Genomic DNA, 14,456 nt, shown 5'->3' on the forward strand with positions numbered 1-14,456 from the left:
CATGCTTTATTACTGATAATATCAAAAGGTATCTTTTTCTTTTTTTTTTTCAAGAAAAAAATTTATGATTGTGATTCCTGCAATACAAGTCTGCAGATTTAATAAAAACAAAACTTCATACATTTATTCACTATTAAAAAAAGAAGAAGAAAACTTATACATTTAATACCAACCCGTGCATTTATTTTTAGCAATAAAAACACTGGGCCATTCAATTATTTATGTCAGAAACTTTATTTACTTATTTTGGTAAAACATCAGTAAACGAACATAGAAAATAGAAAACTAGTCAAAAGAGGGAAACTAGAGGTGATAATAAATACCAGGGAATGTTAAATTATATATATCAAGTTCAACAGTGGTAATATGACAGTAATATCACTTAAGCAAAAGTGTCTAGTATTTTAAATTTTAATAGCTTAAATGGTTAGGTTGTAAATTTATTATGTATATTAAACTGTGATTAACACAAAACACAAGCCTCTGAAGGAAATACAAGACAAAAGAATGCGGCTTCCAAAGCAGCCTCTTAATAAATTTAATCATACTTATTTTTCTTCGTGTTTTTTGATAATTTAACTATTAATTAACTTGAATGAAGATTGTGGCAGCAAAATTCAGAGATCTCACAAATAAAAAAAAATCTAGATATAGGTAGCTTTTCATAGTATAAATGATGAAAAGAGAAGAACCAGACAAGTCACTTTCAATCAATTCAATTCACCAAAAAAAATAATTAAAATAAAATAAAAAGTCCCTTTCAGATGAACTGGATACTGGAGCTGAATAGTGACGTAGAATAGTCAACCATGGACTTCGCATCTTCATTTCGTAGTGAACCCGAAAATTAGTTTTATTTTTATTTTATTTTGCTGATTAAGTTTACATTATGAGACAATGAAATCTAAATAATGTTAGAGCTATCTCTCCTTAGAGCACACTTGATCTGTTGACTAAACTCCTACACAAAAGATGAGAAGCTTCATTAGCCTCTCTAAAAATCCCAAAAAAAAAAAAAAAACAAAAAACAACAACAACAGTCAAAGCCCCGAACAAAAGACCTTACTTTGAAAACGACATTTTCACACTCCCAACTCCATTTTGACTTGGATTTCTTTGCAATTCAAAATATGCAAATTACATTTATTATATACAGGTATGTTATGTATATACATAATATTACAATTATTTCTCTCTATATATTCTTTTCTTTTCTTTTCTTTTTTGTGGTAAATATCAATATATATTCTTATATATAATGACATCCTCCAAAAAAATCTATTATATTTGGTTCTATATTTTCAGCATATATATATATATATATATTAGATGTGGTTCTATATATATCAATGATATCTTGTAATTGAGAGCAATTAATGTCAGCACTAGCTTCAACAACAAAGGAGAATCTAATTTGTAACCAACCACTACTGGAAATAATTTTCAAATTTAAAATTTAATTCTAAAATTTTTCCTTTCCAATTTATAAAATAATGAAAAAAAAAAAAAGAATTCAACAACACAAGGACAGAGATATTATTTTAGTTTGGAAAATTAAATAAATTCATTGTTGATCATGCACTTAAAAATATTTTTTGTTCAAAATCAATAAAATTAAACATTGAAATTGAGCTTAAGTAATATTCAGTACTTGCTAAAAGGAATAACCTCAATTTGTAATTCATTTGGAGATAATTCAGTAGGAAAAATAAGAGGGCCAGTGTTTACTTATACGATGATTTGAATGGGAATCTCTCTGCTCCTAATGTTAAACGTATAATAATAGTAAATAAATAAAAAGAATAAAGCCGTTTGATCAACATCAGAAAATTATCATTAGCAAAATAATAATAATAATAATAAGAAAATTATATGCTATATAATAAAAATATTTATATTTATAGCTTTTGTACTAAGAAGTATGTAAATTCAGATTTCGGAGCCAGACGCCACCAGTAGAGTAATGACACGTTCATGGACGGAAAAAGAAACGTGAAACGCATAGGCATTTGCATTTATAGCCTGACGTAGAAACGCTGGGACAAATCATGACATTGAATGGTGTTATCAATCAATAATTTTGCATGGGGCATCGTGAACGACAGAGCAATTCTTGCTTTTCATTTTTTTTTTTTTTTTTTGATAAATGCATGACGGAGCAATTGGATGTATTATACTACCAAAGCAATTTCGATATATTCAACATATACACTCCTTGCTTTTCTCATAGAGTATGAGATTCACTTAACACATTTATGGGGAAAGAGGATGTGTATATAATCAGTATTAGGGGTGGATACGGATTGGGTTGGTTTGGTTTTGGACCGAAATACAACCCAATCCATATATATCAGTTTTTTAAATTTACAATCAAAACCTAACCATTGAAGTATTAAATCCAAACTAAACCAAACCATTTATAATCGGTTTGGTTTGAATTGGTTGATCGGTTTGAAACTTACTAATTTATAAATATATAATACAAATAAAAAATTTTTCAAATATAAAATATAAATAATAAATTATAATTATCCAAACATAAAATACAATTAGAATAATACAACATAGTCTACAATGGAAAATAAAGAAGAAAATGTAGCAAATGATATACATCATGTACTTATTAAGTAGCTAACATTAATGTCATCATCTCACTCCTATATAATCAAATTAAAATTGTTAGAACAAATAATGTAAAATAATACATTCGTCAAAATCCATTCACTCAAGAATCAATGCATAATTCCTTTTTTTTTTTTTTAACTTTAAAACTTTGATAAATCATAAGTCAATCAACGTTGACAGGTTCACTAATTTTAGTTGATTCTGTAAGCTCTACAAAGATCAAAACAATAAAATTAGCAATAAATTATATTTAAACATTTATATATATATATATATATATAAGTAACAATTGGATACAATATATGTACATATATATATGATGGGGATGTAAATAAATATATATATACTATGGTGATGGTGATGGACTGGTGGTGGGGGGCAACAAAGTTAAATGTTTAGTTTAGCGTTACAACTAATAATTTGATTTAAGATTTGGGATATGGGGATGTAAAAGAAAAAAAAAAAAAATATATATATATATATATATATATTAAAAATCAATATATAAAAATGGAAAAAAAATTAAAAACTAATATATAAAAATGAAAAAAATAAAAAATATATAATTTTTTAGTTATATAATATATTATTTGGATTGGATTGGATTGGATTGGATTTAGATTTCCAATCTATAACCAATCCAATCCATACAATTTATAATATTTTGAACCCAATCCAATCCAATTGATGTAGAAATCCAATCAAAACCGTTAAAAATGGATTGGATTGGACGGATTGAACGGGTTGGATTGGATTTTGCCCACCCCTAATCGGTATACTGAAGCTTCTCTTTTATATTATTTATATTAAAAAAAAAAGCTTTTCTTTTTTATTACTCATAAAATAAAATGATCTATGAACAAAAAAATTGATGCATTTGCTTAAGATAGACATTGGTTTGGTTTGGTACATTTTTTTTTTCATTTTTTTTTACAAATAGAATCGAATTGAATTGTTAGGAAAAATTAATCTTGAACCGATCATTATCAGTTCAGTTTGATCAGTTTAGTTTTAGTCCATAATGTATTATTTAATATTTTTAATAATTTTGGTTAAAGTATTATTTTTTTAATAAGTTGAATTTAATATTATGGATCAAAATCTTTCCTCTAATACACTCATGGGACCCACATACGATACTTGGGGAGAATCAAAAATTTGTTCTCGTCTTAACGACCTTCGTCCTGCTTTACAAACTATCATTCTAAAAACTTCCACTAACTTAACTTATAATTGATCTTTTTAACAATAATTATAATAAAATACCAAAGTTTCATTATACTTTGGTCAAAAATAGGATCATGACTTAACACTTATTTTTATTATTATTGTTTTTTTTGGGTAAATTTTTATTATTATTGTTTTATCTTACCAAAGAAACACATTGATATATTTATTATCTAGAGTTAAAATTATGACAATATATATATAAAGAAGGTTAAAATTACGGCTCGTTAAATTTAAAATAAATAAAAAAAGCACGAGGTAAAAACTATCGCGTTTTCTTGTTCATTTATTGCTTGTTGGTTTTTGTTCATAAATGAGGATTGTACATATATATATATATATATATATATTTATATAAAGAAGGTTAAAATTACGGCTCATTAAATTTAAAATAAATAAAAAAAAGCACGAGGTAAAAACTATTGCGTTTTCTTGTTCATTTATTGCTTGTTGGTTTTTGTTCATAAATGAGGATTGTACATATATATATATATATAGAATCGATTCAATCTCGTTTTTAATATGCTGTCTGCCGAAGTTGTTGAAGGAAATGGGACCTTCTTTATTTGTTTATTGTTTGTTTGTTTATTTTATTTATTTATTAATTAGTTTTTATTTTTAGGTCCTCTCTTATTAAAATTGATGAGGCAGCTTCATAATCATATATATATATTAATATATATAAATTTAGTTTCAATAAAATTTTATTTTATTTTATTAAATTAAAATATATTTTTAAAGACTATTGATCATATTAAAAATTAAAAATAATTAAATATAAATTTAATAAAACATAAATATTAGAAATCTATTTTAAAAAATTAAATTCTATTAAAAATTTATTATTAATAAATATAATTTTAAATTTAAAACTATTTATATGATCTAATAACTAAAAATAATAATTTCATATTAAAAAATAATAACCATGTCTATTCAGAGAGTGGCCACTCTTGTATAATGTATATTACATAGCATATCCAATAGTCGTAATTCTTTATAAGTACAGGGTATTTTATTTTTATTTTTTAATTTAATAAAAGATATGCATACATATATATTATAGATATAATGTCATTTACTTTCATTAGCTCACGAAATTATTGGCATGATATTGCGGAGAATACATATCGTTGTAACGTTTGTTTATAATTAAATAACAATACTTTTATTTTGACATTTAAAAAAAAAAATCAAATAGAAAGCGATTTTGACTATTTAAAGAGTCGGTCAAACGACAAATGTACAAAAAAATATATTTGAATAATAAATATTAAAGAAATATTGATTCGTTTGATTCTGAATAAAGTTTCACAACCACAAGCCAGTAATATCTTCAATCAATTTTGCATTGTGTTTAAAATAATAAAAATAGAAAACACTCCTTCCCACCAGTCGTTGTGATGTATATCATGCCATCGTTACTATATAAATAACTTTTTTTACTTAAAAGGAAAATAAAAAAACATTGTATAAATAATTAATGTGTTGTAACGTCGTTATTCTTTATTTTTTTCTAATTAATTGTGTGTAATTTGTTCGCAATAAGTAAGCATGTAAAGAGTCGAGTTGGAGCCAAGTATTGGCGTTTTCAAAATTCATCTCAAATGATTTTAAATTTTAGAAGTGTCAAAGTTCAGTTCAAACTCATAAAAATTTGAAATTATCAAATAATTTTAAATTTGGCTTGCTTTATTCCTAAAAAACTTAAACTTAATTCGATTTCATATGTTATAAAAAATTAAAAATTTGAAATTGTTTTCTTAAAATAAAAGTTTTAACATTAATAATTGATAAATTGCATTATTCTACTAATTTATTATAAAATTAATTTAATATTAAAAATTTATAAATTTAAAATATAAAAAATATTATTTATGTATTATAAACATTCAATTGCTTAAATTCATAAAATAATATTTATACAAGTATATAAAAATGATAATTTCAAACTACAATCTACACAAGATCTTAATTTATTGGTCACCCAAGAGCTTCTTTTATTGGTCAAGCTCGATTTATTTTTTTACGAATAATGTTATTTGTCATCAATGGTAACTGTCACCATACTATGTGGCAGTGTATTCATTTATATATATGGATAAAAAAGTTTATATGGTAGTGGATCCCATATATATATAAAAGCTATTTTAACATTGGACCTATCACAATGTAAGATGATGACAATTACTACTGGTGATATATAACAATATTCTTTTTTTACTAATAGCTAAAATTAAGTCAAATTTGAACCAATCACAAGGTAGTCAAGTCTATTTAGTCTTAAGTAGTAGTTATAGTTTATTAAAATCTCAAACAACTATAAATTTGAAAGAATCTCTAATTAAAGAATATACTTTAGTTTTTAAAGATTCAATTTTATTTAGTATTCTTCAATTTTATCGTGACACATTGAAAAAATCTAACATATAAATTGTGAATCTAAAAATATAAAAATATAAATTTAACTATAATTTAAATAAAATTAAAAAATCTAAATAAAATTTTCCCTTTTTACTTACATATTTCCTCAAATGCGCAACATTGTTAGAGATGCTTCAAGACCGTTTGTCCATTGGCTCTTAACTTCTTATGTACTTCTATAAATTTTGAATATAAAATTTTAAAAATATAAATTTAACTATAATTCAAATAAAATTAAAAAAATCTAAATAAAATTTTCCCTTTCTAAATTACATATTTCCTCAAGTGCGAAACACTGTGAGAGATGCTTTAAGACCGTTTGTCAATTGGCTCTTAATTTCTTATGTACTTCTTTTGGAGCCAATATACTTTTGTCTTTTCATGTAGGTGGAAACTTGGCATGGTAAAACGACCAGCTTATTTTTCAGTGCAGTACAATTATACAACAAAAAAAGTTTTCTTAGGTTATGTTTTTGGAGTATAACGTTAAGAGAAGAAAAACCATTAGGATTTTAAATTTCATAATGGTTAAAAAAATTATGAAGAAAAGTAAAGAAATGTGACATAAAAATAAAAATATAGCCTGTATATTCTCAAATATTTGTCTTTTCATTGAAAATACGCAAGGATTTTATAATTTCACATATTTTTATTTTCCTTAATAGACAAGAAACTAAAATAAGGTTAAAGTAGTAGCATAATATATTCCTTACATAATTATTTGATACCTTTTAGGGCCTTTTCCATTTTATTTCTAAAATCATACACGACCTATTTTCTCTCCCTTTTTAATCTTCTTTACCAAGATTTTAAACATTTTGGTACGGTTGGAAATCTATCATTTAGCTTTGAAAAAAGATGGACTTTGTCATCAGAGAGTCTTTTTACAACAATAAATCAGTTATATATAATATACTGCATTCAATATTATTATTATTATTATTATAACTACTATTTATTATTAGATCTAACAAGTTTTTAAGGTTAAAAAAACTTTTTCTTCAATCGATGATTGTTACCTTCACATGTATTAAAAAAAAAAAAATTGGTTTAGATTGAAAGTGGAGTCCAAACTAAATTTTTCTACTACTAAAAGGCAAACACAATCCATGGGTCAAAGGGTTGTTGATAGTTTTGGATACATAGAAAAAAAAAAAAAATACAAAATAGAGAAAAGAAACAAGACGGCAAAAGGAAATGAACAACAATAATAGTAACATTTTTATACAGGTTAAACAGATCTCCAACCTAATTAGCAAAAAAATTACAAAGTAAACGAACAGAGCACGGAAAAACAGAAGCCAGCGAGTCATATCCTACTTGTGTGCAGTTATTCAAGTTTCATTTGGTTTTTCAACCACACCACCATAACAGCCATAAATGTTCAAGCAGGCGAACCCGCTTCCCCACCATGTCTCTCTTCTTTCATCACCATACCAAACTCATTACTCTGCTTCGAACCCTTTCTTTATAAACCCACCCTCCCCTAAAGTCTCTCCCCTATTCCGCAAAAAAACCAATTCTTCCTCCAACCAATCCATTTGCTCTTCTTCCACAATACCCACAAGCTCCTTTAGCTCCATTCCCACCACCACCACCACCACCACCACCACCACGACCGAGGTGGAAGCTCAATCTGAATCAGAAGAGCTTTCCGCCTCCTCCACATCATCAACGCCGTCGTTTTGTTCTGCTTTTAAGATGGTCCCTGTCGTTGATCCTTTTGTTTTCTGGACATTCTTTGCTTCTTTATTGGGTTTTCTTCTACTTTTCATTTTCCGTTTCCAGAATAAGAAAAATGTCAGTTCTGAGAGAAAGACCAAGATGAATCTTCTAGAAGATCAAGCCAAGAGCTCCGCCGGCGGCGGTGAAATACCAACGGTGTTCAATTCCGGCACCGATATAATTATCGTCGGGGCCGGTGTTGCTGGCTCCGCCCTCGCTCACACCCTTGCCAAGGTTAGTACTTTTTAATTTTTATTTATTATTATTATTTTTTAAAAAATTGTTTCAAATAAATTCTCTCTTTTTTTTTTTTTTTTGAGGAAAGACAATGTCGTCACTGTTTATGGTTCTTCTTTGGCCGCTGAATTTTCATATCGTGATTTTCGCAATTTTTGATTTTGGGTAAAAAGGTAAAAACATGGAATTCGGGGCCTGGAATTATTTTCTCTGGGCTTCCTTCCACTCAAAGTTTTTGTCGTTTTTAACTTTTTTTTTTTCTTTCTTCGAAAGAGACTTAGAGATGGACACGGAAATGAAAACAATATCTTTATTGTTGACGTATAGTTTTAGTCCAACTAAGGGAGACACATGGCTCTTTAAAAAAAGGAAAAGAAAGACACATTGTTTCGTGAATGGTTTTTGTGCACTGTTACCCGTCAACACTGCTACCGCGGCATTTTTCATTTATGAGTAGTTTTTTGAGTGGTGGTTTAATCCGAGGATGATTGTGTAGGTTTATAGGAAAAATGTTTTAGAAGTTGATGATTAAATAATATGATTAACAGAGGAAATATTTCATTGGAACAGAATGGGGTCAGTAGTTAAGCATCCTTGCTGCATGAGCGAGATTTAAACCACCTACTGAAACTTTACCAAAATTATGAGTCTTTGGGTCAATGTTTTCCAAGTGGGTTGCCGTGAAATAGCTTAGATGGGTATGATTGTTTTGGTGTCTGGTTCTTTATGGGTTTTGTTTATGAAGATGTTCATCTAGAATGATTTTTGGTTTTCATAATGATTTAGATGTAGTCTTGAATATTCAAGTAATTTGATCTCTTTCTTTCTGGTTCTGTTACTAACTTCAGGAAGGAAGGCGAATTCATGTGATTGAAAGAGACTTGACAGAGCCAGATAGAATTGTTGGTGAACTTCTTCAGCCAGGAGGGTACCTTAAGCTGATTGAATTGGGTCTTGAAGGTATGTCTCGATTAGAGAAAACATTTGGTATTTGTTTGTTACGTAATATCCTCTATATTTATAACGTGAAAATCTCAAGGATTGGAGGAATTAGTAAGGTTTTGTTTTGTTTTTTTTTAATGCTTGTTGTTGATTAACTGGTTCTGGTTGTTGTATTGCCTTCAGATTGTGTAGAGAAAATTGATGCTCAGAGAATATTTGGATACGGTCTTTTTAAGGATGGAAGGAGAACAAGGGTGTCTTATCCTTTGGAACGTTTCCACACTGATGTTGCTGGAAGGAGTTTCCACAATGGGCGTTTCATACAGAGAATGAGAGAAAAAGCTGCTAGTCTTCCAAAGTATGCATCCTTTGCCTCTTTACTTGACTGGTTGTAACTAATTCCTCTTCTAACGCACTGTTATAAGTTAAAACATACTGTTTTTTAACTCCATTTTGTGTTCAATTTTTCTCAATGATAGTGTAAAACTGGAGCAAGGTACGGTAACGTCCCTGCTTGAAGAAAATGGGATCATTAAAGGAGTCCAATACAAAACAAAGAATGGTCAAGAACATGAGGCTTATGCTCCTCTTACAATTGTTTGTGATGGTTGCTTCTCAAATCTCCGCCGCTCTCTTTGTGAACCAAAGGTTTTTACTGAATTTTTGCCTGCATTCTATTTTATTTTTTATTTATTACTTCGCGAAGAACAGAGACAAATTATCTTTGATTTTAATGTTTGCACAGGTAGAGGTGCCTTCTTGTTTTGTGGGTTTGATTCTAGAGAATTGTCAACTTCCATTTGCGAATCATGGTCATGTAGTCCTAGCAGATCCTTCTCCAATTTTGTTTTATCCAATTAGTAGTACAGAGGTTCGCTGTTTGGTAGATGTACCTGGCCAGAAAGTACCTTCCATTGCTAATGGTGCAATGGCCAATTACTTGAAAAACACAGTGGCTCCACAGGTATCAGTTTTATTCAGCATGGTCATTTTATTTTTTGATTGGTTGCATTCCTTCTAAAAAATTTTGGTTCTGTTTTGTGCCTTTTTCTTGTTCTGGCCTGAGTCTGCATCTTCAGGTGCCAGCTGAACTTCATGATGCCTTCTTGTCTGCAATTGATAAAGGAAATATTAGAACCATGCCAAATAGAAGCATGCCTGCCAATCCTCTTCCCACTCCCGGAGCTCTTTTAATGGGTGATGCTTTCAATATGAGGCATCCTTTGACTGGTGGAGGAATGACAGTGGCACTGTCTGATATTGTTGTACTGCGAGATCTTCTTAAGCCATTGCATGACCTGAATGATTCAGCTTCGCTGTGCAAATACCTGGAATCCTTCTATACTTTGCGCAAGGTAAAGCTGGATATCCATTCTGATTCTAGTGTTGGGTAATCTTTTTAGTTTTAATGAACCATAGGAATTAGCGTCTCCAATAAATACTTCTGGTTTGTTTTTGCAGCCGGTTGCATCTACAATAAATACTTTGGCAGGTGCATTGTACAAGGTGTTCTCTGCCTCCCCTGATGAAGCCAGACAGGAAATGCGTGAAGCATGTTTTGATTATCTTAGCCTTGGTGGTATTTTTTCAACTGGACCAGTGGCTTTACTCTCCGGTCTAAACCCTCGCCCATTGAGCTTAGTTCTCCACTTCTTTGCTGTGGCTGTATATGGTGTTGGTCGTCTTCTACTACCATTTCCTTCACCTAAACGCTTGTGGATCGGTGCTAGGTTAATTTTGGTGAGGATTCTCCTTTTCTTCTGCTTATCACATAACGTGGATTCGTTTTGCCTGCATATCTTTTACCTGTGCCTTTTGATTTGATTCTTGTTACGAATTAAAGCATAATAGAGTCTGCAATACTGCAATTCAAGTAATCATGGGCTAGGCTAAGCAACATAAATGGCAAATATGTAAAATGCATTCTTCCCGGCCTAGGAAACTTGATTTTTTTTTTTTTTATATTGAGATATTATAAAATTCTAGTTAATCAAACAACATTTTAGAACATATGAAATACTTCCATATGATGTAAAAACCATTTAGTTATCTTTATAGAATGAAATTCTATGATTTCTGATCAACCGCTCTTTCTTTTCCAGAGTGCATCGGGTATAATATTTCCCATCATCAAGGCAGAGGGAGTTAGACAAATGTTTTTCCCTGTGACCATACCAGCATTTCATAGAGCTCCTCCTCTTGATGCAGATACAAAGACGATGTAACAGCGAAAGTTAGCCAGTTTGCTATAAATATGGGGGACCAACTCTACAAAACTACTATTATTTATGATGAGGAGGAAGGTTTAGAGGTTAATTGTAAATTAATAGAAATCTTGTTAGTGCATATTTCTTTCAGTGTATGAATCATTCCCTAAGCGTGAAATTCAAAGGTTCTCAGAATAATATCCTTGAAGTTGCAGTCACCTACGACCAAAAAGACTTCAACTGCGTATCATTTGGAATTCTACTCGTATCCAGATTCTTGCAAGTCTTATTTTTGCAAGATGTAAACTCGTATAATCATGTATTTGCATGTAATAATGGTAATAATAATAATGAAGAAGAAGAAAGTAGATTTGTGAAAACCATAAGCATGGGCCATTTCTCACCCTTTGTTATAATTTTATTCATGTATATAGCAATAGTTGTTCAAAATATACATAGTTGAGGAAGTAACAATGCACTTAACTGGAAAATATAAATAAATAAATAAATAAAGAACACCCTCTTTCTAATGTTTTAAATCGTACTATAGGAGTAAAATGTTACGGTTGAGAACTGAGTTTTAAGGTCAAGTCTGAAGGGAATATTGAGGGTGTTATTCTTTTTTTTTTTTTTTTTTAATGCTTTGAATTGAGGGTGTTATTCATGAGAAGGTCACATGTTTCTTTCATTCAGCAAGTGCAGCTCCCCTGCTTTCCTTCACATGTCTAAGTTAGCTGGTAACTAGCTGCTTGGTAAACTAAGTCCGTTTGTTAGTTAATTTTTAATCTAGACAGAGTGCAAGTTTTATTAGTGGCTTTGATTCTTTGTTGTACGTTGGTCTTAGGTGGCTCCATATAATAAACTCAGAGCAGCTGTTACTCTAATAAAATGCATTTTATTCCTTAATCACCATTGGATTTGGGAAAGGAACCGAGATCATAATGGTGAGAAGCCGAGATCTACATAACCTCATATACAAATATATATATATATATATATATATATATATATATATATATATATATATATATATTAATTAACTCCATTGAAATCTTTCAATTCCATAATGCATATATCAATATTAAAAAAAATGTTATTCATAAATCAAAATAAAATTTTATGTTCTTTCTGATCACGAAAATTATCAATAGTTGAATTAATAATAAATATTTTTCACAATTTCATTTTCAATATACAAAATCAATGAGAAAATAAAAAGAATTGATATCTTTTATCAATCTTTATATGCTTATTGGATACCTTAGGAAACAAAAAGAAAAAAAAAAAATCTTCATTTAAAGACATCTAAAGACATGTGATTATATTTATGAATTACTAATCGATAAAAAATAATAATAATGAAAAAAAAAAACTAACCTTGGTCTTCTTGGGAGAACCAATTCCAATATCTTTTTATTTTTTTATTTTTTAATTGCACCTTATAGAGTAGCATTGTATATTTGTGTATTATGATAGAAGGAAGAGGATTTAATTTTTTCTTTTGTATATAAGTTTATTGATTAGGGTTATGCATAGATAATATCTAGTATTTATAAATTTATTAACTAATAAGGTAAATTTCAAAATTGATATATAATTAGTATTGAATAGATATATTAAAAATAAATTAACAAAATTTTAGGGGCCACACTTATATCTATATTCAGTTTTATATTTGTATAAATACATTTTATTTTAAAAAAATAATTGTTGGGCATGGCCATAGCCCCTTGGACCTATGAATAGTTCTATCTATAATTAAATTACATTAAATGTTAAAATTTAAAATTTAAAAATTGATTAAATATGAGTTTAGTGAAATATTAAAATTCTGATCAGAGAAAGTAAACCCTATCAAACTTGATAATTAATAAATATAATTTTAAATCTCAACTTAGACCTAATGTGATTTAATATTGAAGAAGGAATATCTCATATTATCCCTCATATTTAAAACTTTATTTAAGCTTGTATTATATAATAATAAAAGAAATATAATGTTCAGTACAATTCTATTTGTTTTAAATAAGTTAAAAAAAAAAAAAAAAAGAGGAAGGATTTAGATTCTTAGATATATATATATATATATGGATCAGTTTGGCATACAGGATATAGGTATATTAGGATTAGGATTGGTATATTGGAATTAGGATTGGGAGGGAGTGAGATAAAAATTAATCCTGTTATATATTTGGTGTTAATTAAATAAGAGTAATGATTTTTAATAATAATTATTAAAATTAATATAAATTATCATATAACTTATTGATGTTTGAATAAGTCCAATATTAAAGAAAAAAACAGATTATTTGTTTTAAGTAAGAAAGAAAAGGGAAGGATTCAAATTATTCTATATATGTGGGTTAGGTTGGTATGAATGATGTAGGTATATTGGGATTTGAATGGCGATGGAATGAGATAAAAAAATAATTTAATTTTGTATTTGGTGTCTATCGAATAGGATTCAATTTTGTATAATTTTCTTTTATAATACTAATTATTAAAATGAATATAAATTGTCACATAATTTATTGATTTTTGAATTAAATCAGATGATTTAAATTAGATAAGTCCAATATTTAAAGAATAGACAATTCCTTCGTTTAATAATTTCTTAAAATGTTGATCTAATTAATTTATTTTCTTTACAATTTTTTATATTAACTCTTCTTTTATAAAATAAAATAAAAGAATCACAAAAATAATATGTTCTAGGCTCTTGAAACCAAATGAAATAAGAAAAGAAAGAAAGAATGAAGCTGAAAAACAAAATAAAGAATGAGATAAGAAAAGAGAAAATTAAATTAAAAAAAGAAATAAAGAAAATAAAAAGATGTTAAAAAGAATCAAATTAAAAAGATAATAGAAATTTTTTTTGAAAAAATGTGGTTTTCAACTTTCCAGAAGTCAAATTAGCTTTTCATATGAGCTCGAATAAATAATTTCACACTATTAGTCAGGATAAACTAGTCTAGTAATAGGTGGATTATATTAGAATTTTAATTTTTTAATCCTATTTGCAATTATCTTCAAATTCATATCAGAGATTATTTTAGCCCAATACAAATT

The 14,456-nt window shown here is 28.1% G+C and overlaps 1 protein-coding gene across 1 annotated transcript; it reads left to right on the plus strand.

Moving 5' to 3' along the window:
- The first annotated feature begins 7,466 nt into the window (after window positions 1-7,466).
- On the plus strand, window positions 7,467-11,773 carry LOC107425040 (squalene epoxidase 3). Its single transcript, XM_016034969.4, has 8 exons — window positions 7,467-8,235; window positions 9,087-9,198; window positions 9,364-9,538; window positions 9,660-9,828; window positions 9,926-10,144; window positions 10,260-10,535; window positions 10,642-10,920; window positions 11,283-11,773. Exons 1-8 carry the CDS (start codon window positions 7,657-7,659, stop codon window positions 11,403-11,405), a joined length of 1,932 nt encoding a protein of 643 aa, XP_015890455.2. The 5' UTR covers window positions 7,467-7,656; the 3' UTR covers window positions 11,406-11,773.
- The last annotated feature ends 2,683 nt before the right edge of the window (window positions 11,774-14,456 follow it).

Source organism: Ziziphus jujuba, chromosome 7 (genome assembly GCF_031755915.1).
Source record: "Ziziphus jujuba cultivar Dongzao chromosome 7, ASM3175591v1".
Classification (NCBI taxonomy): domain Eukaryota; kingdom Viridiplantae; phylum Streptophyta; class Magnoliopsida; order Rosales; family Rhamnaceae; genus Ziziphus; species Ziziphus jujuba.